The sequence below is a fragment of the Theobroma umbraticum genome, unplaced genomic scaffold, assembly GCF_002168275.2.
Source record: "Theobroma umbraticum cultivar Fairchild unplaced genomic scaffold, ASM216827v3 scaffold_30.0, whole genome shotgun sequence".
Classification (NCBI taxonomy): domain Eukaryota; kingdom Viridiplantae; phylum Streptophyta; class Magnoliopsida; order Malvales; family Malvaceae; genus Theobroma; species Theobroma umbraticum.
Window position 1 is genome coordinate 10,563,595 of NW_018397254.1, and position 27,375 is coordinate 10,590,969.

Consider the following 27,375-nt stretch of genomic DNA (forward strand, 5'->3'; position numbering starts at 1 on the left):
TTTATATAATATTAATATGATGTTTACGTTAAAAATAAAAATATCATTATTTATAATATTTTAACATATTATGTTATTATTTATAATATATTAATATAACACGTTAGTATAATATGATATAAAAATACAAGTGATAGTTAAATAATTATTATTATAAAAATTTATTTAATTTAAAATTAAAACAAAAAATTTTGGTAATGATAAAAAGATAAAGGTGAAATACATTTAAAAAAAAAAAGAGATGAGACGATCCAATTAAACTGGGCCCAATAACCGAATCCAAACAGGGCTCTATTCAAACTTTTATCGGTCCGATCCAATTATCCCATGATATAAAATTTTGGGTTCCGCATAAAAATCCATATCTGACCTGAATCACCGGCTGGACCGCCGGCGTCTCCGCTCTCCTTCTCTTATTCAATCCGGTGGTGTCTTTGTTTTCGTTGCACAGTAAACCTGTAGGCGATGAAGAAGCGGTTGTTGTTGTTGCTGCCAATTTCGATCATTTTACTGACGTCGTTATCAGCCGTTGAAGGCGCATCAGACGGAATAGGAGAATGGCAGATCCTAACCAAACAAAACTTCTCTTCTCAGATCCGTCTCCACCCCCGCACCCTCCTCCTCGTCACCGTTCCATGTAAAGTACAAATTTAATCAAATTAATTCTTTTTAAATTCAATTTACGGTTTTGAGTATATATAAATAAGTATATATTTTAAAATTTTTAATCACGATTAATACAGGGTGCGGCGAGTCCCGGTCCCTTACGAGGGAAGTGTCCCGGTTAGTGACTGACAATTCAAAGGAGTTTGACTCTTTAAAATTGATGCTTATTTATAGAAACACGGAGAAAATGTTGGCGGATTCGATTGGTGCTTCGGATGGAGTAACGGTTTTTTACTATGATCATTCCGTATCTTATAAATACCAAGGAAAGCGTGGAGCTAAAAGTATATTAAATTCTATTTCTCCTTATATATCAGCATCACCCGAAGAACTTCCTTTAAAGCGGCTTAATTCTGAAGATGACTTGAAAGTGTTTCTTGAGTCGACTGATAAAGCGTTAATTTTAACGGAATTTTGTGGCTGGGCTCCTAAGTTGCTGGCTAAGATCAAGAATAATGGAACTGGAAATGATTTGACGCCTAAGGTTGCTGGTAGTTTCTGATTACATTTCGTTTCCGGATTAAATTTTAATTAATGAATAGAAATTTTTTGTTAGCATAATGTGCCTTATTTACTTATTTATTTTTTGTGGAATACAGGGAATGGAAAATGGGAAGCTGAGATGTGGTGTTGAAAATGGGATTCCTGGAATTCCTTGGGTTACTGAGTTTAGCTCGGTAAATGACAGTGTTTCTTTCCAGGAGAGTGAGAATTTAGAGCTTCGTCTTGGATTGAGCTGTACCTTAAAAGAGTTTAAGCAATTTGATTCATTTTTCACGAAGTTGGTCGCTGTTGCAAGAGAGTACTTAATGCCCCCTGAAAGGCATAGATTTGGGCTGGTTTCTGATAGATCACTGATGTCATCTCTTGGTGTTGAAGACTCTGGTACATTGATGGCAGTGATTTACTTTAAAGGATGTCCTGGTTGTTCAAAAGTTATCAAAGATGGGGATGAACTCAAGAGTGCTTTTCTGACTGACGATTCAATTGTTCATGAGGTATGATTTTTTCTGCTTCCCAGTGCCCAAAAAATTGTGGCAAAAAGACTTGAAATTTTAAATAGCAGATTTTATTATTTTTTTATGGTGTTTAGGCTTGATGGGAAAAGAATAGTTTTGGGTTGATTAATGGTTCTAATTGTGTGCCAGTAGAATACATGAAAGCAAACACAGTTTGTAACTTGATGGCTTTATGTTTTTTTAATTATTATGGAATGCTTTTTAACTAAGTATTTGTCAAACTACGAGAGGGATGTATGAATTTTGTTAGCAAGTGGTATAATTTGTACGCATATGGCAGAATTGATTTTCATGCACGAGGAGCATATTTTCTACTGCTATTCTTTGCCAATATCCTGTTAATATATATTTAAGTTCCTGATTGATTCTTCTTTTTATATTTAATTTTTTTAGTAGCTTGTCTTGTCTATATTGATTGTATCTCTTTCTCTTTCTGTCTCTCACATGAACCCCTGCAATGTAGCTAGAGGTTGATGGGCAAGATCCTCAACTTGCTTTACCTGCAAATAAGCCATCAGTAATCCTTTTTGTGGATAGATCATCTGACTCTTCAGAAAATAGAAGAAAAAGTAGAGAAGCTCTTGATGCGCTTAGAGAAGTAGCACTTCACAATCAGATGTCAGATCAAATGAGTTCACAAAATACTAACCATCAAGGCAAATCCTCAGACCTAGCTTATCAAGCACTGAAGGTTACATCTGGACATCCTAGACTACAGCTATCTGAAACTGCTCAAAAGATTAAGTTAAGGGATAAGATGTCTTTTATGATTATAAACGAGGGTAAACATGTTACTCTAGATAATATAGCTTCAGATTTGCAAGGTAAATCCTTGCAAGAGATCTTAGCATATCTTCTTGAGAGAAAGAAGGAAGCAAAATTGAGCTCACTTGCAAAGGAGTTAGGCTTTCGTCTTTTGTCGGATGATCTTGATATCAAAACAGCGCGGGCATCACCATCACAGACAGAAGGTCAATCTAATGAAGTTTCACCTCCTCCACCATCTGAGGAAAGTTCTTTTATTGGTATTGTTGACCCACACAGTGTACCACATATGGAAAGCAAATCCGCCATGCAGCTTGAGGAAAACCCAAAACCAACTGCTGTTGAACCTTCTTCTACTTACAATGAAGACAAGGGAACTTCTGCTGATAAAAGTAAACATTTCATATCTATAGAACCTGACCTACTTTTGGAAGGTCTTGAGCTTGACATAGCTGGTGATTTGAAGTCCAAAGAGAAAATTTCTTCTGAGATGGACAAGTCAGGGGAACAAGAACTTCAGTTTCAAGGGTTTAAGGGTTCATTTTTCTTATGTGATGATAACTATCGACTACTTACATCTCTGACTGGTGGGTCTACAATTCCAGCCTTGGTTTTAGTTGATCCTATGTCCCAGCAACATTATGTTTTCCCTAAAGACGCAAGTTTCAGTTATGTTTCACTTTCTAATTTCCTTCATGGATATCTTAATGGAAGTCTTGTTCCATATCAACGCTCTGCACCCATTCTTCACAGCCCCAGGGAGGCTACTTCTCCCCCATTTGTTAATCAGGATTTTCATGAAATGGATTCCATTCCTCCAGTTACAATGCGTACGTTGTCCAAGCTTGTTTTTGGGTTTAACCAATCTGACAGTGAAAATGCCGCCCATGCTCGCATTGAGGATGTTGTAGTACTTTTTAGTAGTAATTGGTGTGCCTTTTGCCAGAGAATGGAGTTGGTTGTTCGTGAAGTATATCGGGCCATAAAGGGTTACATGAAAATGTTGAAGAGTGGCTCTGGGAAAGAGCAAGCAGTTTTTAATGCTGGTAAGTGCTTTGGACATTTATAAATCCACTTGTCCTTGTTAATTCCTTTATTTTGCTTTTCATATTCAGACCTTAAGGAAAATGTTTGTGTACTCCTTACTGAAATAGCCATATGACTTGTTATCTTCAAGAAGCATTCTTTCTGTAAATTTGCAAATAGGCATGTAAGATGGGGACCTACATTTGGCTTAGTCTTTGAATGAGAATATTTATTGATTATTTCCGTCTTTGTTTGGTGTTGTGTTATGTTTTGAGCAGCGGTCCTGTTCAGAAAATCTTATGCAACTGGTTCTAGTAGTTGAGTGCAACATGCTTCTCAAGGCCTTTTTGGATCCAACAAATCTTCTTTTCATTTTTTATTTTAGTTATGGGGATAAACTGCCTACTCTGCAGGTACCCTGCTTTATCAACTCATATATAAAATTAAGGAAATCAGTGATAAGTGCTATCTGCTATGAAATGCTGCTTCTTGCACTAGAAGTATAAGATTCACCTATTTGTGCTATTTTTTATTCCTGAACTACCTTTTTCATGTTTGTACAGTAGAAAGAATGTTAAGATGAGAAAAATGTTCCTTAAATATTTGTATCTTGACAAGTTTTATTTTTGTGGCAGACAATTCTATGAATAATATGAAACTTCCACTCATCTACCTGATGGATTGCGCGATGAATGACTGCAGTTTAATCCTAAAATCAGTAAACAAGGTTTGTTTTATATCCATCTTTTGATTCCTATGCGAAATTTCAGTCTTTTTTCCCAATCCATCTATTGCATCAGTAAATTGTCATTTTAGCAATGAACTTAATATGTATGATCCCTTGATCAATTTCTTTGAGATTTATAGCCTCAGAGAAAAGATTCTGAAGGAAAAATCATTAGATCTCTAGTACATGGTTTGTTCCAATAGTGCCTATTGCATTCTTCATATCAGTTATCTTTTCTAGTTTTATTTTATCTTGGGGGGTTCTTTTACATTTCAGCATCATGCCTTTTCTTGGCAAAGGGACTCGTTTTATCGGGCCATTGATGAATTATGGCTCAGCCACTGCCAAAGCTTCTTCCTAGCACGGCCGTGTGCTGGCTAGTCTCAATTTTTGGACCACTTAATTCTTAATAACAACTTTTGAAGCCTTTTTCTGAGGGTTTACTGGGATAAAACAACCCCCTCTTGGACAATTTACTGGTATCGATGACAAAGAATAAGAGAACTCTAAATCAAAATATTTAAAGTTGATTGAAAATCAGTCAAGGGAAGTACCATTAGAATTAAACATTGGATTTTGAGCCTCATAAATCCCCACCCATGCATGATCACCCCTTGTAGCTATTCCTTTGGTACACCGCAAACCGGAGTGAGAGAAGGCAACCTATTTCACTCTGTCCCCTTTGAGCTCCTAACTAGCTCTGTCCCTAGTGTTATTTTAAAGTGAGCTCTGGTTAGAGCTTTGGGTGTTACCTTTCCTAGGTCAATTTTCAAGTAACATTGGTTGGATATTCTTGCAAGTTAATGATGCACCCCATGGCTGAAGTAAGAGCAAAAAGAGAAGAAAAACATCTTGAGACCTATTAATGCATTCATCTAATCTCTATTAGATCATTGTTGGTACATGCAATGCCGTTGCCCTTGTTCCTTGTGTTTCCACATTCTCAGACCCAATCTACCTTTTCTCTCATTAGCAGTTAGCTAGAATTCATTCCCAAGAGTTGCAAACCAGCCATCGGTTTTTTATAGTGATATTTGAATGAAAGTAAAGCTCTCTCTATATGTTCTACTACAATTTTATTCATCCATTGTTGCAAAAGAAAAACAATTCTTTTTGCATAAAAAGCAGAAATTTAATAATTTGTGGTTTTTACTTACTTTTGTTCCCCCCTTTGATAAACCTGGGCTTTGCAGAGGGAAGTTTATCCTGCTCTGATATTATTCCCAGCTGAAACTGAAATGGCTGTCTCTTACGAAGGAGATATGTCAGTTGCTAATATAATCAAGTTCATAGCTCATCATGGAAGTAATTCTGGTCATGTGTTAAGTGAGAAAGGTAACATCTTGTGAGTACATTTCTTTACTAAATCTTTGAAGGAAACTGATAGACTTTGATGTTTTCATCCTTGCTTTTAACTGTTATTCCTGCACAACCATTCCATTCTCTTCCCAATTTTTTTTTTTTGTTTTTATGTTTTTTGAAAAAACTTTCCTGTTAGGGTAAACTTGGTTGCTTCTGTTTGTGCTACATTGTTACTTTTCCTTGATTCTAACTCTCTATATGGTTCAGCATCTAAAGTAATTTGGTTTACATGTTTATCTATCATCCTTCCTTTATCTTTAGTCTTTGATTTTCTCTGGACTTATTCTTCCTTTCCATAACTGAATACAATTAACGCATTTCTAGTTGTATTTGTTCTGTCTCGGTTTTTAGTGGACTGCTGCCACCTCAACATGAGTGTTATTTTTTCAATTCTTATAGTATACATCATTTCTGGTGCCTGTCATGCTTCCAAATGGGAATAATAGCAGTAAAGGCACTGTAAGGTATCTTGTAAAATAGTTTATTAGCATAAATTTCGATTTTGTCATTGAAAATGAAGAAAGGATTCTTCTAGCACTTTTTGCAGTGCTCTTTCTATGCAAATCCAACTCTTGCTTTGGTGAATCCTAAATTTGTTGATACTGGCTGAAAGTATGTTCTGCTCGTCCATTTAAACTTTAGAAGAATTTATACAGTCATAAGTATATCCACTTTCTTAACTTTGGAAATGTCATTGCCTCATGGTCTTATTTTTTACTTCATGATAATTTTTTCATTTTCATCTCTTGTGCAAATAAACAGAATTGTTTGAGTTCTTTTTGCTAGTAATGCTCATGTATACTTGTTCATTATGTTGAAAAGCTTTCCTGTATATGTTAAACCCTTACACGTGATGTCCTAAATGAGAATTCTAGTCACTGTACCAAGGAAAGCATAATATCTTTTGTGTATGAAAGAAGTGTTTGTTTATCTTTTCCCTGTTTAAGAGAAAAATCATAACTTTTTTCTCTGGTTTTGATAGGAATTTTATGGACCAGCACTGAAGGAGGAGGGAGGAATCAGGATTTATTCAAGGATTCATCTGGAGCTGCAACTCATGAGGAAGGTCCATCTGCAAAGGACAAATACCATGAAGTTATACTGAAAAACCAGAACCCAAAAAGAGTCGCTAAATACAATGGGCGCAGGTCTAGGTTCCCCATATCTACAGGCTCACATAAAGCCACATCTAAGGTGGTTGTTGGTTCTATCCTTACGGCCACCAATAAACTTCTCAACGTCATCCCATTTGATAAGTCAAGTATTATCATTGTGAAGGCAGATGAAGATGCTGGATTTCAGGGTTTGATAATTAACAAGCAAATCAGATGGGACTCTCTAAGTGAGCTTGATGAAGGCTTAGAGTTCCTGAAAGAGGCTCCTCTGTCTTTTGGAGGCCCAGTTCTAAGACGTGGAATGCCCCTTGTTGCTCTAACTAGGAACATTAGTGAAAATCAGTATCTAGAAGTCCTTCCAGGCATCTACTTCCTTGACCAATTGGCCACAGTTGCTAAGATTGAAGAGGTAAAGGCCAGAAATCAATCTATAGATGACCACTGGTTTTTCTTTGGATACACGAGTTGGGGCTGGCACCAACTGTTTGATGAGATTAATGAAGGTGCTTGGACAGTAAGCAATGAAGGTAACAGTTTAGATTGGCCATTGACTTGACCATTTTGCCTGTCAGTTTACTTGGAGCAAGAAGCCAGACCTTTCACTTGTAAATATAAGATTTTGTTATTCACTTGTAACTAACGTGAGTATCAGGCAAAAACTTGCAATACCCATTGGAAATTCTTTTATCAAATTTTGATACAATTGTGTTTTTTTTTTTTTATTCCTTTGGCAGTATGGTAATGCATAGAGCGCTCATAAGTGACTATTAATCACGAAATGCCTTTAGCACAATTTACAGTAGCCATCTTTGAGGTCTTCGCACTTCAAGACCCTACACCCTAGTGCAGTTGTGTAGAGTACTAGGTTTAGAAAAGTAATAAATGTAACCAAATTATTCTATTGCTGTTGGCATCAAGGGACACCATGTATAAATAGTCCATAGCATTAAGCATGGATCAAAGTTCTATTGGTAACACAGTCTAATCAAAATTTGTTCTTCATTAAATTTTTTTATTATTTTAACATAAAAATGATAAAAAGAATTTTTACATAGATATTAACTATTATAAAAATATCAAAATTAAATTTGGATGTTATATTTATTATACTGTGATTATGTTTCTGTTGTTGATTTTTCATGTTTTATTGTAACCATTATAATTTTTTATTTTGAAAACTATAATTTATTTGATTAAATGTATGATTCTTAATTTATTGTAAATTATAAATTTTTTTATAGAAACTTTTAGAGCAACAGAAATAAGAAAAGTACAATAAATTAAATATTTCTCTGCAATGTTTTTTATATGATTTTTTTTGTTTTTATATCTTTTTATTATTATTATTATTTAAGATTTTGATTTTTATTTAATAACTAATAAAAAAATCTTTAAATTAAAATGTTTTAGTATCCTCTCAAAATTTTGATAAAATATTATAAATTTTTACTCACCTTAAAATTTTTAAAAAAATTTTATCACTTACAATTTCTTTTAATCAAACCCTTTCTCTCTGTTTTTTTCTCTTTCCTTTCTTTCTACCCAAAGCAACAAAATAAAAAAAAAAAAGAGGCAAATCTTTAGATGAAGAATTAATAACACTGCTATCAATGCATTTGTAATTCAGCCAGATTGAGTTCTAGAGAATTTAATCTTAATACACTGCCTTCAGCATTAAACCCAGTTAGTCATCTGAAGATCTTCCAATACCAACCATGCCCCAGGGAAAGGAAAAGAAAAGAAAAGAAAAATGAGGATAAAAAGGGTGAGATCAGAACTCAGTTGAACTACTGAGGAATAAATCCCACAAACAACAAACGTACTTGACAGCAAAAGAAAAAAGGATTTCTACCCAAGAAAGCATTGGTTTCTACCTAAAAGGTCAAGCATCAGCGAGGATGTAATTCGCTGATCGTAACCTCATTGACAGATTGTTGTCTTAAATCTGGATTAGAATCTGCGGATTGAGATGAATCAGAGTGTACAGCTGAATGGGTTGTCCGATTTTCATTCGACACAAAAAATGCAGGTCGGGAAGGCGCTGGAGCTGTTATAGAGTAACTACTAAGCATCATAACAATCTCGGACATTGTTGGTCTATCAGCTGCAGCTTCCTGAACACATAACAATCCGATGTGAACACACTTCATAACTTCAAACTTCGGCCACTGATCGCTGAGGACTGGATCCAATAGCTCTAGAGTTGTTCCATTGGTCCAATGTAACCAAGCCTGTAAGAAGTCAAAACCATCCCGGTTCGGATCAGTTTAACAAACAGACCATATAGGAAGAATAACAATGTCTGTCAACGCACTTACGTGACTTTGAAGGTTTATTGAACTGCGGAAAGTAGAGTTCTTTCGACCTGTTACTATTTCTAGAACCAAGATGCCAAAGCTATAGACATCAGACTTGGTTGAAAAGTGTCCATTCTTAGCATACTCCGGTGCCATGTACCCACTACATACAAACAATTCATTACTAGTTGTTATTTATACTTTTCAGGTATAAATTCGTTCCATAATTGGCAAAAATGTGGACTTACTATGTTCCAGCAATCCGATTTGTATTGCCTTGAGTCTGGCTTTCACCAAAGAGTTTTGCTAAACCGAAATCAGATATTTTGGGATTCATGTGCTCATCTAACAAAATATTGCTAGTTTTCAGATCCCGGTGAATAATCCTGAGCTGAGAATCTTCATGCAGATAAAGTAGCCCTCTTGCAATCCCAACAATAATTTTGTGTCGTCTTTCCCATTCCAGGCTGAACCTTTTGCTCTGATCTATCTCATCCAAAGTTTCAATTTCTCATTAGTAGAATATGGCAATGTCCAGTATGAAGCATGCAATACAATTCACCAGGAAAGAAATATACCACCAAAGATGATTTAAAACAGGAAGATGAAACATTTTATACCGAATAAAGTTTTGTCCAAGCTTCCATTCGGCAGGTATTCATAGACAAGAAGCTTCTCTTCTTCTTCTAAACAAAAGCCCAACAGCTTTACCAGGTTGCGATGCAGCAGTTTAGCAACCAACATTACTTCCGTTTTCAGCTCTTCTAGACCTTGCCTCGAGTTGCTTGACAGCCTTTTCACCGCGATTTCTCTTCCATCAAGCAATGTTCCCTGGAGGTGCACACAATGCTTGCTTGTTCAATGATTCAGGTTAAGAATATGACGGTAAAGCCATATAGACTACATATAGTGAAGAAAAAAGTACCTTGTAAACTGGACCGAAACCACCCTGTCCAAGTTTATATTCATCAGAGAAATTCCTTGTTGCATCCTTAAGGGTATCAAGTCCAATCACGAGAGATTCCATGTTTGTCTCATAATCGTCATGATCATCTGCATATGGACAAGACATAATCTGAGTTTGAATTTGTTGTGCATCCATACTTTTAAGGTCAGATTCTTTTCGTTGGTAACAGAATGAGGAGGAGAAAAGCTTTGAATTTTACAACCTAATACCTGGCCTTTATATGTGGGTTGAGATTTAGAATCATACAAACTAAGAGTCGATTTTGGCTTTAAGTTACAGTACGTACCAGCTGCTCTTTTCTTGGCCTTTCTCCAAAAGAAGCAACCACAGATTATAAGTATCACCAGCAACGCAACGCTTCCCAAAGATGTAACTGCAACAATAACCATGGCTTTGGAAGTGTTTTGCTTCCCTGCATAAGAGGAAATATTTGTAACATCATTAGCACTGCGATCCCAGGTATTATATTTTTTATAATTTCACATGATTAAAGTCTATCCGAACTGAAAAATTGATTAAATTAAGGAATTGGAAATAAACAAACATTTTAATCAATCCTCTATTAAGGCATGGTGATTGGATACGGATGGATGGTTCGGTCCTTGTTGAATCATGAATCTGAATCTAACACCACATATTGGAGCGGTGCTGTCACAAAAGATTTTCAATCTTTCTATGAATTTGTTCATAGAAAGAAAACCTTGCCAACATATAACTGACTGATATAAATAGGTAAAATCACCAAAACTTACCTTGAGAACTGGTTGAATTCGTTGTTGAACCAGGACTTGATTTGGGCTCAATAGGAGGAGGTGGTGGAGGCAGTAGTTGAGAAGTTGGTGGTGATGATGCCTGAAAGAAAGTATATAACTCAAATCGAAGGTTGCAACTCATTGTGAATATCCGAGCACCTTGCCTTTGATTACAGCACTGTGGTATATAACCGATAATTGCTTGGAGGCAACTCGAGCAGCTATTTTCTGCTAAATCTCTGGTACACTGTACCATACCATATATATCACTGAAATCTGAGTAACTAGTGCTACCAACAGCAAATTTTGAAGTAGTGTTTGCAGCAGTGGATGAGAGGTTTCTAAACAAATCTGCCAGCTGACGATCAAAAAGATCTGGGTCAGTTACATTCCTTGTATTATAAAAAGGGATTATCGGAGAGTTACTGGCGGTTGAAAAGAAATGCCAGTCCGAGTACCGCAATGAACAATTGTTATAGCCTATCATAGCTTCTGTCTTGTTGGGACAGAACTGGCTGATTTCTTTAGCTGCGGTATCTACACAAGCTTGGCAATCCTCTTTGGAGACATCACCTCTGCACTGAACAAGTCCATAAACCTTATCCAAGTCCTGGCCGACTGTGGTAGTATAGAAGCCATTTAAAGAAGCATTTGCAGCAAGTGAACTTAAAGTGGTGTTTACATTTTGCCCAAAGATGCTCCTGGTAGTGTCATTACCGGTGCCATCACAAAAGAAATACCTTTCTTGATCAGCTACGTAGGCATGGATGGACGAAAGAAGAGAAAAAAATAAGAGTAACGGCAAAGTAACTGTGACAATTGGTTGCATCATACATAAGTTAATAAGGACTGGTGCTGCTAAAAGGCAGCAGAGAAAGGAGAACCAGCGGTGATTTGCTGATAATAGTCTTGACACACAAGTTTTGCCTGCTTTGAATCTCTTCAAGGAAGAGGCTATTAAGTACTCGCTATATATCTAGTTCATCAGTCAAAATAGTCTTAGATGATGAATATAAGCAGATTACGCGGTACGCCTAATGTGAATGAGTTGAACTTCAATCAAGAGGAGGTGCAGGAAAGAGATCATCCTGTCTTTTTCAGCTTACGACCTTAATTCTTGAATATTTCTTGCTCTGAAAGTCTCACATAAGTCCAGCAACAAAATCCAAAGAGATGTTGCTTAGTCCAAATCTGAAGGCTCCACTCTGGATCACCCTTACTCCTTTATCATTGGCAAGACTCTAAGAACTAAGAATACTGCAATTAGATATTGCCGGAAAGAAATACTAAGCAAAGTGTAATATTTTAAGTTCATTCAAGTAAAAGAAACAATCATATATATATTTTAAAGTAAAAAAGAAGACTTATGAATCAGCAACCTGAATTTCCTAACTGAAACCAACTCATCTGGGCTACATACAGGCTTAAACAACTAACTGGCCGGCTTCCAATTTAATCGTAATGAGTAAATTTTGACAGACTCCAAATGAAAATAAACAATGATCATGGTCAACATTCTAGTACCTACCTTGACAGGATTTGAGTTTGAAGGTTGAATCTATCAACTCCTCATTCATTATGCTGTCTTACATGAACGATATTACTCTTGGCTTGATTTGAGTTTTAAGTTTATTTTTTCTACATAAAATCATGAATAAGATCGGATAAAAAGTTTCCCTTGTGTCTTATTTTTTGTAGACTGATACTTGCTTAATATCCAAGTTCAAAATCGAACTTTGATCCCAACTACTGCCATATGATGTAAAAGGGCTGAAAGGCTCACTTTATGGTATACACCAAGCATTACACTGACAAGAAAATTGTTCCCAAGACTTGCTCTGATGTAACATGCCTTATAAGAATGAATTTTCTTTTGCCAGAATATTGCGGTAGTTCTCGTACTGTCACCAAATCTGCACGGCCCTTTTTCCCAAGAATATGGCATTAAAGCAGAATGATTATATTGTAGACAATGGTTTGGGCTGAAGGCCCAGCTCCACACTGAAAATAAACATTAAGCACTAGGCTGCAGGTCCAGATTAACCATCCTTGGAAGTTTAGAGCAGGCCTTAGCCTACACAATCAGCGGGCTAACATAACTACTATGAGCTATTTTGCACGTCAAGTCCATAACTGATTGAGGAATAGTTTAAGGATGTGCTAAATCATTGTGAATCAAAAAGTCAACCCATCAAATTGAGTCAGATTTTTTTGTTTTGTGAGAACGACTTTTGAGGCATTGCGTTCAAACTTTAATTGGGAAAAATTCTCGAACTAACCAAATTACTACGTATTAAAATTTTGATATTATATATAGGATTTTTTTTTAGTTTACTCAATAATAGTTTTAAATTGTTAGTAATTTTTTGAATTTATTTGAACATGTTAAAATTTATATTTATATATGTTATTTTAAAATTTGATAAAAAAATTGTAAAAAACTTTGATCCATTCAATTGAATATATTAATTCAATTTTCTTATAAGATGGGATCGATTATTCCGATTTTCGAAATATTTGTGGAGGATGATTTGTCTTACAGTTTAGGGTTGAACAACCCAACTACTAAGCGTGGGATCCAATCGATTATTAACTGGTCGGATTGAATCCACGTATGCGTAGGGGATAATATAGAAAAATCAAGCATAACATATATATGTATATTGAAGGGTTAAGACAGCGCGGCTGGTCTTAGAAAAATAGACCTGAAAACTAGTGACGACCCACGCTTTGTCAAAGGCCAAACTAATACTCGCGTTTAGAAAACTACAAAACAAGGTTCCAGATTATTGAAACTCGAGCTCTGGACCTTGACTTTGGCCTTGGGTTTACTGGTACATATTCACATTTTACGCCTGTAATCCGAGATTTTGACTACCTTTTTTAAGTGCCCGAGCACGAGAAATTACGGGCTCGTGCTCATGGGACTTGTCTATCTCTAGTCTCAAACAGGTTTCTTTTGTAGGTAGGGTTTCTAGTTTCTACAAACAGATAGATGCCTGGAGGAACTGCTGAAATTCTAGCTTTTATTATACCAAAAGAAGTTGCAATTTCTATGTCTAACACTCCCAAACTACCAACGCCAAAAGTACAGACTGCAAAGTTCAAAAAGGGCATAAATTTTTGGAGATATCTTCCCTTTTTTTGCTTCTTGCTTTATTCTGTAATTTCTACTAGGGCAAATGGCATTGTTAATTTCAAGATGCGTACCAAAAAAGAAAAAGTATAATACTAACGAGAAGAAACAATTGAAAAAACGAATTTCCTTTGAGTAATTCACAAGTTCCTCAACATGCTACAGGATTGCCAACTCTGTGATGTTGTCTGTTTGATTCTTCTTTTAGACCACAGCTACATTTCTTCCTAGGAAACTTCCCATCCCTCTTTCCCTCAAAATCTGGAAAAGTGAAGACCATGCTTGAACTTTCAGCAGTAGATCGTGTCCAACCCACACAACGGATCCCTTCAACTTTCCGAGCATGCCATTACAGATGGAAACTGAATCTAATGCAGAATCGAAGGGGCTCTGTCCTTATGACTTGCAGATCCTGGTATTGTATTAACATTTGGGAAAACTATCTTGATATGCAAGATTAATTAGTAATGCCTTGATGATCTTTATGTCGATGGTATTGGTCGTATTAACCATAAGCATTACTTGAAGTCTGAAATCTATGGATGCATGTAAATTAGTTCATCGTCTCTGCATTCCCTTATTGCAATGTCCAAAAGTTTGCCAGATGTGGAAGGTAACACATCGCAACAATGCCTTCTCGGTGCCTGCATCTGAAGACAAGAAAAGATAGCATGAACCTCGATTGTAATTATAACTGCATTAAAAAGGGCATCATGTAAGATTAAAACTAAGTAATACCTGGTTATAATTGAGGTCTAGCTTCTTTGTGGAGACTCTGATTTCTTCAAATTTCCTTGATGAACCCATGTCAATTGTGCAATTTTCATAAGATTGCCTGTAAACACTCTTAATTCCAGCCTTACTAGAAGATACACTGTCCAAAAAGAAAGTTGTGGGTCTCTGGCAAGGAGCTGGGTGGACTTCCCTCGTGTTAAAAGTGTAGACTCCTGCTAAACCAGTTCCCTTCTTCCACTGCCTGAATGTTTCTTGCACAGGGAGAACATCTGGTAAATATATGTGTTTGCCATACACTTGAACAGCATAACCCCATGACACCGAAATCGTCCATGAAAACCAACGATCATAGCAGACTGTTCGTTGCAAAATTCTCTGAGAATCAACATTTGCAGCCTCAAGTAAATGTTCCATTGCCTTAATACCCGTCATGTTAGGGAAGATTGGGTCCATGTGATCTATGTGATGGAGGGATACCAGGGGTGTCAACGGATGGGCAGCCAACAAACCAAATGTATTACCCCGGACATCAAACTGGTTGAAATTCAACATAACCAAAAAATTTTCAGAAACACAAAATTTACTTTCATAATAATTGTCACAGCTAAATTTACCAGATGAACGTAGCTTTGCAGACATCAACAGTCAAAACTCATACTAATTATTTGCTTAAATTTAACCAATTAATACCTGATGAAAGCCAGGCTCGCGTGTCAATCCAACACCAAGCTCTGTCAAGCAAGAGTAGACCCTGGAATCACTTCCATACAGATGAGGATATCGATCTATACAGGAATCAAAAACTTTGGCCAGAACTTTAGCCAGAGGATAACTTATAGCAAAGCCTGCTCCACCAAATGCCATTCCAAAGCCGAACACCCTGTTCTGTTCATATATCTCCGAGCCCGTTCCAACGTAGTACCAAAGCCGATGGTCGTATTTGGAAAGTGTCTTTGCCAAATTCTCTGGAAAGAACACGGTGTCATCATCCCCAAAAACGTACCATCGTACATTAGAATGATTAAGGGCAACGGTCTCTAAAATTACGCGTGCCACGCGAATTGCAGATCGGAGACCTCCTCTGTAAGTGTAACGAAACCTTGAAGTGTCCTCAGAGATGCATATTGGAGGCAGAGTACTGTTATCATCCCTTGAAGTTGCATTAGGGGGCATGCTTTCAAGAAACACACATCCACGCATTTGACGAGGCTTCCACCATAGTTTCACATACTCCTTTCGTTTTGGCCATGATTTCCGGTTTGAAGCAATCCCGAAAACAATATGTTCCATAGCAGTCGGTGCATGAACATCTTGGGGGGAAGAATATACATGTGGAGGCGGCTTCGCGTTGTGGACTAAGAATACCGACGCAATAATAAAGGTGAGACAAACAGAAGATGAGATCAAAATGAAGTTTAGCAGATGAGAAGAAGATTTGGTTTTGGATAGCAACTTAAAAAGCTGCATTTTTCAATATTAACGGAAGAACAAGAGGTGACTTGAGGTACAGGAAGGATTCTGGTCCTCGGCCCTTCAAAAAAGTTGTGTTACCTTGGCATTTTAAGGCACATAGACATACATACATAGTTATCTTTTATATACCCGTCGTTTTGCAACGTAATCAACGGCGAATACATGGAACATGCACATTTTGACGCTTCAATTTAGTTATTTGGGCATACGAGGAAGGAAGCAATGAAAACATGGGTTTGGCGGCCAAATTAAAAGAAGTTCAATCCTCTCTGCAAATGAGAAATGCCCAGTTGGTGGTGGGCTCACCAGCGACCAGACCCTTCCCAAAGACTTGATCAGGTTGAAAATTGACTAATGTGGCGGAGAGTAGTTTTTTCTCAATGACCAAGGGTTGGTGGGACTTGGGACCCCGTCCATGGGTTAAGTCATGCACTGTTATTAAACTAATAATTCCAGTACTATCTTTACATGTTTAAGAAAACAAATATTTTTTTCCTAGGAAAAATTAAAAAAAGAAAAAATGACAACCACTTTACCTGTTTTCGTAAAAATCACTGATTGTTGAACTTTGAAGGAACTAACCATGTGCTAGGAGAGGCTCAAGCCACCTGGAACGGAAGGATTGGATCCAAAACCTTAGCCGTCCACATGGTGATTTTAATTCAGTAGTAATAATAAATAAGTTTGGTGAAATTAGCCTCCAATTAAATAAATAACCCGAATAAAATATTAATTATGCATACATGCTGCGCTGAGTTAGTTGAGGTTGTCCACATTGAGAATAAATACAAGTTCATGTCGGTTTCTTTCTTTTCTTTTCTTTTCTTTTTTTCTCAGTTTTCATTTCTCGTACGTTACACAAGGAACCTTAGCGAAATCAGCGTCGCACTCTATCTTAGAAGTTTGTCAAAGCAGGTGGCAATCCATTTTTAATCCCCCTTACCAGCCTACTTCTTGGCATTCAAAGACAAAATCAAGGGTGTGAAAATCATTGTACTGAAACAAAGAGGGTGCAAATTTCATTTTCACAAACGTTTCCGTTTAAAAATGGCGAATGAAATATCAAAGAGAATGAACAAAGAGCGTGACGGCAGAGTTCAGACTCCAAAGCAACGAGAGACTGCAATACATTAAGAAAATACCCTGTACAAAAATCACGAGCTGGCCCTTGATCTGCAATAATGGCTTATCGTCAGTGTGCAAATCACAAATTATATCCAATTCAACCACTTATATATCAAATCCCCAAGAACTTTTCCCGGACAATCAGATGTCACTTACATGACATTAAGAATAAAATCAACATTATTCACTTCACCAAAATTTTATTTATTTAACAAGATGATAAACAATCGGCTACATGCTAATCAGCATCGATTTTTTTTTTTTTTTTGATGATGTGTTTAGATTATTGCTGTCTATCTTTCTTCACATACCTCCAGAGGTAAGCAGTCGATTAATGAAGCCAATCAATTTAACAAAAAGCAGCCAATTCCTCAGCCAGCATTCGCCAAATCTTAGAAGGTAAGATTGTTGGAGCAGTCTCCTTTAGATCAAGGTCATTCACTATCTATCGTGATGGTCACCGAATGCTAAAACCAAAGACACAAGGCCACCTTTAGTCATGAGCTTCCTCTCCTGAAGATAAGGCATGGCAATTATTAGAAAATGCATTAGAGTTAGTCAGAAAATACCAGTTCTACAAGGCTTGGAGATCTCAACCATACAGACGACTTATAAGTCAGTTGGAATCTACAAGATTTCACTTGCTGAAACATTAGGCATTCAGGTCAATACACAAAAAGAACTCGCATGTGATGATTATAGTTAAAATGGAAAAGGGCATTTTCCACATGTACCAACACCAAAAACTAGGCCCTTAGCTAATATGTGGGAAACATTGCATGAAACTGAATTTGCAGATCAAGGAGGTTAGATTAAAGCCATTCATTTCAACAAAGACAATCTAAATTAACAAGAAATTACCTCACAGTTTACAATATAAATTAAGCAGAAGTTTGATTGAAGTTCCGCATGCTTTATGCCTGCCTTAGTTTTTCACACAACAGCAGTCATCTTGGTAGAAGTGCTATGCATTCATGGATATCAGTTCATCAATTCCACACTTTCTAATGTTGATAACCATTGATTCATTATATGAAGGCAAAATCTCACAGCATTGGCGACGAGGAGCCATTATCTGGAACAGAGGGAGATAAATTTGTAAAATAGCAATAATTTCAGAGACAAGAAAAAAAATGCACAGGAACATTGAAAATGAAATAAAATGGCTAAAAGTTTAAACTTCCAAGGGTCAACCAATCAGTTTATTAATACCTGCTCCATATCAAGCTCCAGCTTCTGCGAGACCACTTTCACCTCCTTGAGGTTCTTTATTGCATCAGCTCTGAGGCAATTTGCATCAGAATACCTGGTATAAGTGCTCCAGACAACATTTTTGTCCGACCCAACACTTTCTAGGAAAAATCCTAAGGGTCTTTTACATGAATCTCCAGGAAATTCTCTCGTATTGAACATAAAGTGAGCGCCAACATTCGCACCTCTCTTCCATGGAGAAAAGGTTTTCTGCACTGAAAGGAGATCCGGAAGGAGTTGATTGCCTTCATAAAGCTGAATAGCATAACCCCATGCAACTGAAACAGTCAATGAATTGAAACGATCATAGCAGACAGTTTGCTGCAAAATCCTGGAAGAATCAACATTCACAGCTTTAAAGAAGTGTTCCAGAGCTTGAGTCTTGCTCATATTTGGGAACACTGGCTCCATAGCATCCAAGTGATGAAGAGATACCAGAGGAGATAACGGATGTGCAGTAAGCATTCCAAAAATATTACCCCGCATGTCAACCTGGAGAAAGTACATAAATAAATACACTGAAATTTTCTTTTAAACTCAATCACCAACCTGCAAAGCATCCAAGCTGAAATCAACCATGCAGTACCCTCTTCCAGAAAACCATGGACAGAACTCAAACAGCCAAGTACAAACCAGTCAAATTTCAAAACCAGCATAACAGCATTTAAGCCTCTTGAAAAATATCTAGTTCAGATTATCTTTCCATTCTCTTGTACATGCTCATGTATAATAAATCATCCAACAGGCCCACAATGATGTATCATCATGTTCGAAAAGAAAGGGCATCCATAGCAGCTGAAGCAATAAGAAACGCCTCTGAGCAGAACTCGCCAAAAGCAAGACTCAAATCTGTTTGGCTAGCGGGGATTTTAGGAATTAAAATCCAAGAGTTTGTGGGTTTGACGCATGATTCAATCACTATCATTAAGGACTTGCTTGCTCTCTTAAAAATATTTGCTGCCAGGTTCATAGCAAAGCCACCTCTAGGATATAACAAAACCGCTAAAAACCCCCAATCAATTGATACTGAATATTTCATGGAAAACTTCACTTTGAAATATTGCATTGAACAACAAGAAATTATTAACCTATATTTGTTGTGTGATAGAACTTTTTATTAAATAAATTTGACAAGGTACAAAACACAACCTTTTTCAAGCAAACAGTTAACTACCTTATCTAACAATTCTATTGGGAACGTCTGTTCAAATAAATAATTAATCTTGAGCACATAAACTTAATATACTTTCCATTTTTACACCAATTCATATTACAATCTAACTATAAAACAGCAATTCATAGCACCCAAAACAATAACAGAAATGCTAAGATCAACATCTTAATAGAAGCTGTTTAAAGATTTTAATTACCTGATGGAAACCACGTTCATGAGTCAAACCTACGCCAAGCTCAGCCAAACAAGACCAAACCCTAGCATCGCTTCCGTACAAGTGAGCGTACCTCATCAAGCAAGAGTCCAAAACCCTAGCCAAAACCTTTCCCAAGGAGTAACTGATAGCGAACCCTCCCCCGCCAAACGCCATGTCAAAAGAGTACTTCAAATTTTGCTCGTAACTCTCAGAATTGCTCCCAACGTAAAACCACTTCTCGTGATCGTATTTTGAAAGCACTTTTACCAAATTGTCCACGATAAAAACAGTGTCGTCGTCCCCGAACACGAACCACCTGATTCCCGTTTCGTTGCGGTCAACCGCCTCTTTGACTACACGCGCCACTCGTATAGCCGAACGGAGACCACCCTTAAAGGTGTAAGGGAATGATTTGGTATCGCCGGAGACGATGACGGGAGGGAGAGTGGGGTCCGCCAAAGAGGAGACAGGTTGGTCGAGGAAGGCGACGGCGCGGGTAGCGCGTGGAGTGTACCAGAGGCGAATGTAGGAGCTTCGGCGGGGGAAGGAGTTTGAGGAGCAAGCAATGGAAAAGAGGAGGTGATAGCGGCGCGTGGGTGAAGGGGACGGGGCCGTTGTGGCGAGTGGGAGAGGGGCTTGGGGGTGGCGGAAGACGAGAAAAATGGAAACAAAAAGGGAAAATATCAACAGAAGATCTTTGATGCGTGATCGAGTTAGATTGAGAATTTTGAGCATTTTCTTAAAGTAAAAAAGGAAACGACTGGGAGTGGAGGGAGAATTGAATACGGGTTTCCTTTTACGCTTGAAGTACATTAAGGGAAGTAAACTGATTACTGAGAGATGGAAATGGGAAGAGCGAGTTGCATTGAAGCAGTTTTTTTATTGTATAACATTAAAAGACAGGGCGATATGCTTTAAGCTGAGTTTCCCCTTCTCAGTTCACGACGATCCAACTGTTTTTGTCTTTCCTCCTTCTATTGGTTCATGTCCTTTTTGTTGTCGGTTGGCAGGATTGCCTATTCATACTGGGCTTCTTTGGGCCTCAGGTTGATCAGAAACTTACAATAGTTTGGGCTTTTGAGCTTTTCTTTGTAAAAAGTTGTGTCAGTTGTTCTGTTATTCCTACAAGCCTAGATGACTTTTAACACTACAAGTGAGATCTAGGCCGAGCTCAGCTCAATAGTTCAATTCGTCGGGTCCAAGTAGATACACTGCCATGAGCCGAGCTCTGCTCGATTAAGAACTCAACCTTCTAGCTCGACTCTAGCTCAGTCAATCGTTTTTCGGCCTGATTACAACTCGAAAAATAATCCTTCTATTCGAATTCGACTGGATTAAATTCAATTATCAGTCATTTATATAAGAGATTTGAAACTTAATTTAATTAAACTCAATTATCATTAATTTATTAAAAAACTAAAAATTCAACTTGAATTCGAATATAAAATAAAATTTTCAATAAAATTATAAAATATTTAAATAAATATGGTATTTTATTTATATATGTATACAATGTTTTTAAATATTAACAAATTTAAAAATTCAAATGAAACTATGAAATATGTATAAGTAGTTTATTTAATTTATAAATATATGTAATATTAAAAAATATTTAATAAATTCAAAAACTCGATAATACTTGCAAGCCATTTGTGTCACAATTTGTAAATTCGTGACTAGTCCAGTCTGTATGGATTATTGAGTTAGTCCACATGCAGGCATCCAGCAGTTATGACCTAAGCAGCTAAGCAAGTATTCTAGGGCAACTAAAATACTTTTCAAAAATAAAATCTTCCTTGTTGATTATTCCTCATCAATGAGAATAGTTTTAAGATTTTACTTTTCTTGTACGTCAAGGAAGTTTAGGTTAGATACTTCCATATTTATTTTTACTTTGCACACCTAATTTAGTTTAAATAGACTATTATAAATAACACCCTTAGAATAAGACAATCAAATCAAATTTATCGAATTAAAAAATTTATTTTATATTTAGATCTTAAGTACTTTATTTTTCTCTTATTTGAATAATAATATTTATTTATTTTTTCCGATTTCTTTCTTCATATTTATTTACTTTAAGTTTTCACAGAAATCTTATTTAGACTTAGTTTTCCGAACACAAGACTATAATACCACACAAAACTTGATACTTAGGAACACAAGACTATAATACCACACAAAACTTGATACTTAGGTCCAATATTATAAAATTTAGACTTGGTACGTTAACCAAATAATTTGAACTTGACTCAGACAATGAACAAATCAAAATCAAATATTCATTGAACCAAACCCTGTTGACTCGAGTATTCATCAAATCAAACCCCCGAATGCTTTACAAGTGCATACAATTAATATTATAGAGTTAAAAAAAATGGAGGTGAAAACAGCTCCTAAATAGTTTTAAATTTTATATTTTTAATTCAACATCCCCTTTACTTTTAACATACAAAACCTAGATAAATTTAATAAATAAAATGCCACATAATTAAGAAGTATTAGTAATAAAATGAATATTATAATTATAAACAAGAATATAAGATGATGAAATAATAACACATAAATTTTTTCAATTGCAGATCATTTCTAGCAAAAATAACAAGTATATTGCTTGTTTTGCTTTTGTTAAAAGTTGGCCGGACATTTAAATTTTAAAATATGGTTTTTAGTCCATAAGTTTTGAATTGGAGCTCACAGTTTTTTTTTTTTGCACAGATTGCAACCTTGGTAATTTGCTCAATCAAAATTCTAGTAGTGGATTTATTTCTTGCATGCAAAATAGATGCCCGAAATGATAGCCACCCCAGCAGCGGCAATGCCAAGGGATGCCAGAATTTTGCCAGTTGAAACTGTGGGTTGCTGCGAAGGAGTTGCCATGAGATCATTCATCGAAACAGGCTGCTTCCAATGCTTCCTAATTCCTTGCAAGTGCCCCTTACCAACGACTGCCACAACTGAGCTATGCTCACTCGCAATTCTATGCAAAGTGGATGACATGTACCTGAATGCGTATGCAGGTTGAAGACAATATTAATCCCACAAGCATAACAATTATTGTTTGTGCAACAAATATCAAACAAGGCTAAGTATTTATGATGTCATCTTATACCATTTATAATGTCCCTGACTGGGTTTGTTGTGTATGGTCAAGGCACAGTGGCTCAGTTTGTAAAATTATCCAAAACAAATTAAATCATAATAAATACCATAAAATAAAGAATATAAATGTCATTTGATATCTCTATTAATGAGGATTTAGCCATTTATTTATTTATTTTAATTTAATTTTTCTAAATTTTCACCCATGTAATTTAAGAAATCTGCCCATTCCTATATTAGGTAACTTCTGTTTTCTTCCATCTATTTTTTCTTACCTTTTGTTTCTTTTCACCTATTTATCCTCTTCCACCTACATAATATTTGCTTCTTTTCACCTATTTTTCCTCTTCCACCCACATGGTGGTATGCCAAAAACTAGTAAATAGTTATAAAATTTGAAGAGAACAACGAAAACCACACACTTTAGTTTTGCAGTCAAGAGGAGGCCAATACACTAATACTAATAATCTGATATGCATTTAAAGGAGCAAAAGTATACTAACTGGTCTCGTTCATGTACAAGAGTTTCCATTAGAGTTGGGAATTCCTTGCTCATTTCTTGAATCACAAGAGTCAGCATGTCAACATCATCCATGTCCTTCAGCTGAATATACAATATATTTTAGCATCACAAAAATGGATTTTTTTTCTTCAAAACTCTAAGTGCTTTAAAATATGAAAATATAAATAAAGCATATTGACTGATGATGAAATAAGAGAATAAGAAAGAAAGTTCACCATTTTATTAAGTTCTTCAGGGCTTGGCAAGAAGACTGCTTGAAAAAGTAAGGAATACAATAATTTTGTCTTATGCCAAAGAGGCATTTTCCCCCAAGTTCTCCGCAATGTAATCTGTTTCATCCAATCAAATCTTTGAAAATACTTGCAGGTCAAGATTAAAGATAAATGAAAATAAAATGCCACTATGGTACAAACTGTTGAGAAAACAGTGGTACTGCCATGTATAGCTTCAGCAGTACTACAAGGCTTATACACATTATTAAGCAACCAACAGTAGTTATTTAAGGGTTTTATAAAAATAATTAGGATGAGAAATGCCGGCTCAATAGTTTCCCCTGTACAGTAAGTAAGTTGTACCACATAAGTTTGAGTTTTCAACAACTGTAGAGAATAATATTTATTTTTTAGGACGTAATAACAGCCAACAACCGATGACATATCTTACCTGTACAGGACGATCACCAAGAATCACCTTGCCACCATACTTCATTGCTTCTTCAAATGCCACACGAAATTCAGACCCAGGGAAAACCTCAAGCTTACTAGCAACCTATTGAAAAATGATTTAGGACACATAATGAGCAAAAACAACAATTCCCATGGTGAACTCTGAATAAAAGATTCAATAAGTAACATACCTTGGCAAGAAACCAACTATAAAGGATACCAAACATGTTATGCTTTTTCTTCCACATATCTATCATTTCTCCCATGGTTGGTACCTGGTAGATCTTAAGTTAGTATGTTTGAAGATGAAACTTTAGCAGCTGAATATTAAAGCCTATAAAGGATGAAACAACAGCCAAACAGTTATGCCATAAAAACGAAAGCTTGCTTGTCATAACTGTGTTATGGAAAGATAATTGGAGAATACACAGGAAGATAAAAAGAATGCAGCAAGATGGAAAACAGGGTAGAAAAAATTAGTTCTTCAGCTTTGAATACCCTGATGCGTCATGTGAATCCTTTCCTCAATGCAAGGAAATTATTAAAAAAAAGGAACAACATCTGAGTACAAACCTTTAAATTCTGGGGAGTAAGCACAGCAACTCGACTTGAGCATAACTCCAAGAAAACAACCTGTAGAACAACAATTGAAAAATGCGTATGCGCTTCAAAATTCAAGTGAATTGCTGAGGTGAAAATGCAAGTCCTAAAACAGTATAAAAGCAGGCAGCTAACCTGCTAAATGATCCATCCATGATACAAGTGTTAGTTAGTTTCAGAAGAGAAGCACCTGTGGTTTCAAAAAACTGATTACAGCTTCAACTTCTCTGCATGATTCCTGTAAAGCCACAATAACTACATATTAATATCCCTCGTCAAGACTCCATGCCCATCTAAGAAATTACAGATAATTCTCAGTTAATTTAGATATTTTCATTTTTAAAATCCTAAATTTTAAATTCTAGCAGTTTCCAACATTTTCTCGTTAACCAAAAAGAAACCAGAACCGGCACGTGCCTGAGAGACATGCGCAGTCCCAACCAAGTACACATCGCAATTGCCGCCCTCGGCGGAGGACTGGCATGTGAGAACCATCACGCTCCTCGAAAGCTCCTCAGGGAGCTCCACCTTCCTTCTGTCCGAAGAATCAGATCTTTGGCTCCTCGAAACGGCGTCGCTGTTAGTGCAATCGTAATCCTCGTTTTGCATCTCTTCTTCTTCTTCCTCTTCTTCTTCAACTTTCACGATGCTTTCGCTTAATACGTCCGTGACATTAGGGTTAGGGTTTTCGATGTGGACGAAGTCCTCGCCGGACGGGGGATCTGATTCCGTCGGTTTCGGCTCCAATGCCGGCGGTTTCAGTTTGTTATTGGGACGGTTAGCGGTGGTGCCAGAAGTGGTAAATTCTAGGGGTTTGAGGGGCGTGAATTGTTTGAGATGGTGAAGAGGCAAGATTGTTTGGGAAAAACGGGGAGTAAAAGAGGCTTTGAGTACGATAGAGCGGAGTACCTCGGGCGAGCTGACTGGGGTGAGTGGGCGAGTCAAGTGCCTCATATAAGCAGTTCCGGTTATGGGATTTTGTGTGAGAGAGGGAACATATTTTGGCCATTTGGGGCATATATAGAAGGGTAGGATACGACACAATTACTGCAAACGGTTTCAAGTTCTTATTCAGTTTCATTTTTTTTTCTATTTTGCAAACAATTAATAGATTTTCGATTTCCTTTTGAGGCAAAAATCAGTCTTTTAGATGAGAAAAAAATTATATACTGTTTGAAAAATCTCTAAATTATTTAAAAATATAAATAAGTTTTTATATTTTTTTTATTTTTAATTAAGTTAATGTATTTTTATTTTGAATTAAATATGTTTTTGTAATTAATAGTTAACTAATTAACATATTAGTCAAAATGTCACTTTTTATTTTTATTCACGTGATATTAATGTGGAGTGGAAAAAATGTCATATGTTCATTTTATTTTGTAACATCAACATGCTATATCAATATCATATGAAATAAAAAAACAAAAGACATACCAACTAATAGGACGAAACTAGCCAACTTTTATTTGAGAGATCAAAAACGAAAAGGAATAAAGGTTAAAAATGTTTAAAATTAATATGTTAAACTTAACCAATAATTAAAAAATTTATAATAAATAATAAATTTACATAACATGTAAATAAAAAAAACTAAAAAGGAAAAATTTATAATAATCTTTTAAGAAAGTTGTGATCGACAATATTTCTTACTCTTGTTCATACGTTAAAGCATTGAGGCTTACTGGCTCGAGTGTAGGAGAATCATTTAAATAATTACATATTTTCTTTTAAATAATGTGTCAATTATTTTTAACTTACTCATATTTTAATCAAGCTTAAAAAAATTAATATAATCAATATCTAATATTCTTGTTTTATTTTTATTTAACTTAAAATATTAAATATAAAATTATAATACAAAAAATATAAATAGTTAAATATGGTATATATGGTTAATAATTTTCTCTTATATAATCAAGATTGTTTAAAGATTAAATACTTAGTATAATTTTCTCTTATATATTTAAAATAATTTTCTTTCAAATAAATATAAAATGTAACGTATATAAAATAGATATATTCAAGATAATTTCCACTTATATAATTAACATTAATAAAAAATAGTACATTAATGAAATTTTAAGCAACAACCAATAGTGTAACATTATAACTTATATTTGAGAATTACATAATAAGTATTTAACATTTAAAGACTAAAATTATTAAAAATAAAATCTACATAACAGCAAAAAGAAAAATATAGCAAGTATAAGATAGAACGCACATAAAAAAAAGAAAAAAAGAAAAATATGGTTGATGGTTCATAGAAATTTAAAAAAGAAAATCTATAAAACCTTAAAACATACGAACACATAAAATAAAAATGAACAAATAAACAAATATAAATAGAAAGAAGAATGTAAAACAAACTTTATCTCATCTTAATTTTTCGAATGATTAGGTGTATTTCAGTAATAATAAAAAGACAAAAGAGAAGAGAAAGAGAAAGAGAGAGAGAGAGAGAGAGAGAAAAAGGCATGGAGAAACTTAAATTAAGGTAAAATTAAGTAAAGTTTGTAAGATCATTTTATTATTTTTTTATTTATATTAATTATTAAATAAAAATTATTTTGAAAAGGGCCATTAAAAGAAAAAGATATATAATATATAACAAATTTAAAATTTTTTGAGAGGGCTGTTAAAATATATATACAATGAATAAAAATTTTCAAAAATTTTGGAGGGCTAATAATTGA

The 27,375-nt window shown here is 35.6% G+C and overlaps 5 protein-coding genes across 8 annotated transcripts; 1 reads left to right on the plus strand and 4 right to left on the minus strand.

Annotated features, from left to right (window-relative positions):
* The first annotated feature begins 348 nt into the window (after nucleotides 1-348).
* LOC110413626 (uncharacterized) lies at nucleotides 349-7,401 on the plus strand. 4 transcript variants are annotated; one of them, XM_021424514.1, is made up of 7 exons: nucleotides 349-637; nucleotides 744-1,150; nucleotides 1,266-1,664; nucleotides 2,149-3,496; nucleotides 4,112-4,203; nucleotides 5,397-5,538; nucleotides 6,548-7,401. In XM_021424514.1, the coding sequence occupies exons 1-7, from the start codon at nucleotides 466-468 to the stop codon at nucleotides 7,234-7,236; spliced, it is 3,249 nt and encodes a 1,082-aa protein (XP_021280189.1). In that variant the 5' UTR covers nucleotides 349-465; the 3' UTR covers nucleotides 7,237-7,401. The 4 variants fall into 4 exon arrangements, with proteins under 4 accessions (XP_021280189.1, XP_021280197.1, XP_021280207.1 ...); XM_021424522.2 differs by having other exon boundaries at nucleotides 422-637; nucleotides 841-1,150; XM_021424532.1 differs by having other exon boundaries at nucleotides 511-642.
* A 1,168-nt stretch (nucleotides 7,402-8,569) lies between these two features.
* Nucleotides 8,570-11,578, minus strand: LOC110416934 (cysteine-rich receptor-like protein kinase 6). Its single transcript, XM_021429084.1, has 7 exons — nucleotides 10,697-11,578; nucleotides 10,231-10,356; nucleotides 9,903-10,030; nucleotides 9,598-9,808; nucleotides 9,226-9,463; nucleotides 8,999-9,140; nucleotides 8,570-8,911 (listed from the first exon to the last, which is right to left on the minus strand). The coding sequence occupies exons 1-7, from the start codon at nucleotides 11,526-11,528 to the stop codon at nucleotides 8,570-8,572; spliced, it is 2,019 nt and encodes a 672-aa protein (XP_021284759.1). The 5' UTR covers nucleotides 11,529-11,578.
* A 2,136-nt stretch (nucleotides 11,579-13,714) lies between these two features.
* On the minus strand, nucleotides 13,715-16,222 carry LOC110419104 (ERV-F (C)1 provirus ancestral Env polyprotein, putative (DUF604)). The gene is made up of 3 exons (XM_021431999.2): nucleotides 15,258-16,222; nucleotides 14,571-15,101; nucleotides 13,715-14,482 (listed from the first exon to the last, which is right to left on the minus strand). Exons 1-3 carry the CDS (start codon nucleotides 16,032-16,034, stop codon nucleotides 14,369-14,371), a joined length of 1,422 nt encoding a protein of 473 aa, XP_021287674.1. The 5' UTR covers nucleotides 16,035-16,222; the 3' UTR covers nucleotides 13,715-14,368.
* A 798-nt stretch (nucleotides 16,223-17,020) lies between these two features.
* Nucleotides 17,021-20,730, minus strand: LOC110427975 (glycosyltransferase (DUF604)). Its single transcript, XM_021443645.2, has 5 exons — nucleotides 19,787-20,730; nucleotides 18,378-18,908; nucleotides 18,027-18,240; nucleotides 17,477-17,678; nucleotides 17,021-17,213 (listed from the first exon to the last, which is right to left on the minus strand). Exons 1-3 carry the CDS (start codon nucleotides 20,597-20,599, stop codon nucleotides 18,130-18,132), a joined length of 1,455 nt encoding a protein of 484 aa, XP_021299320.1. The 5' UTR covers nucleotides 20,600-20,730; the 3' UTR covers nucleotides 17,021-17,213; nucleotides 17,477-17,678; nucleotides 18,027-18,129.
* A 1,650-nt stretch (nucleotides 20,731-22,380) lies between these two features.
* LOC110415576 (TraB family protein) lies at nucleotides 22,381-25,666 on the minus strand. Its single transcript, XM_021427278.2, has 8 exons — nucleotides 25,094-25,666; nucleotides 24,867-24,914; nucleotides 24,650-24,709; nucleotides 24,268-24,351; nucleotides 24,075-24,179; nucleotides 23,627-23,740; nucleotides 23,392-23,492; nucleotides 22,381-22,790 (listed from the first exon to the last, which is right to left on the minus strand). Exons 1-8 carry the CDS (start codon nucleotides 25,628-25,630, stop codon nucleotides 22,550-22,552), a joined length of 1,290 nt encoding a protein of 429 aa, XP_021282953.1. The 5' UTR covers nucleotides 25,631-25,666; the 3' UTR covers nucleotides 22,381-22,549.
* Nucleotides 25,667-27,375: the final 1,709 nt, after the last annotated feature.

What these genes read in the sequence shown, in the direction of transcription:
- LOC110413626 (XM_021424514.1), top strand. Translation starts at nt 466, where the DNA reads ATGAAGAAGCGGTTGTTGTTGTTGCTGCCAATTTCGATCATTTTACTG. An exon ending in ACGATTCAATTGTTCATGAG is followed by an intron (nt 1,665 to 2,148) that starts GTATGATTTTTT and finishes CCTGCAATGTAG; the next exon opens with CTAGAGGTTGATGGGCAAGA. An exon ending in TCCTAAAATCAGTAAACAAG is followed by an intron (nt 4,204 to 5,396) that starts GTTTGTTTTATA and finishes TGGGCTTTGCAG; the next exon opens with AGGGAAGTTTATCCTGCTCT.
- LOC110416934 (XM_021429084.1), bottom strand. Translation starts at nt 11,528, where the DNA reads ATGATGCAACCAATTGTCACAGTTACTTTGCCGTTACTCTTATTTTTT. An exon ending in AATCGGATTGCTGGAACATA is followed by an intron (nt 9,141 to 9,225) that starts GTAAGTCCACAT and finishes GTTTGTATGTAG; the next exon opens with TGGGTACATGGCACCGGAGT. An exon ending in CAATAAACCTTCAAAGTCAC is followed by an intron (nt 8,912 to 8,998) that starts GTAAGTGCGTTG and finishes GACTTCTTACAG; the next exon opens with GCTTGGTTACATTGGACCAA.
- LOC110419104 (XM_021431999.2), bottom strand. Translation starts at nt 16,034, where the DNA reads ATGCAGCTTTTTAAGTTGCTATCCAAAACCAAATCTTCTTCTCATCTG. An exon ending in GCGAGCCTGGCTTTCATCAG is followed by an intron (nt 15,102 to 15,257) that starts GTATTAATTGGT and finishes AATTTCAACCAG; the next exon opens with TTTGATGTCCGGGGTAATAC. An exon ending in TAGACCTCAATTATAACCAG is followed by an intron (nt 14,483 to 14,570) that starts GTATTACTTAGT and finishes TCTTGTCTTCAG; the next exon opens with ATGCAGGCACCGAGAAGGCA.
- LOC110427975 (XM_021443645.2), bottom strand. Translation starts at nt 20,599, where the DNA reads ATGTACTTCAAGCGTAAAAGGAAACCCGTATTCAATTCTCCCTCCACT. An exon ending in ATGAACGTGGTTTCCATCAG is followed by an intron (nt 18,909 to 19,786) that starts GTAATTAAAATC and finishes TACTTTCTCCAG; the next exon opens with GTTGACATGCGGGGTAATAT. An exon ending in TGGAGCTTGATATGGAGCAG is followed by an intron (nt 18,241 to 18,377) that starts GTATTAATAAAC and finishes CCTCTGTTCCAG; the next exon opens with ATAATGGCTCCTCGTCGCCA.
- LOC110415576 (XM_021427278.2), bottom strand. Translation starts at nt 25,630, where the DNA reads ATGAGGCACTTGACTCGCCCACTCACCCCAGTCAGCTCGCCCGAGGTA. An exon ending in TTACTCCCCAGAATTTAAAG is followed by an intron (nt 24,352 to 24,649) that starts GTTTGTACTCAG and finishes AAGATCTACCAG; the next exon opens with GTACCAACCATGGGAGAAAT. An exon ending in CTTGTACATGAACGAGACCA is followed by an intron (nt 22,791 to 23,391) that starts GTTAGTATACTT and finishes ATACGCATTCAG; the next exon opens with GTACATGTCATCCACTTTGC.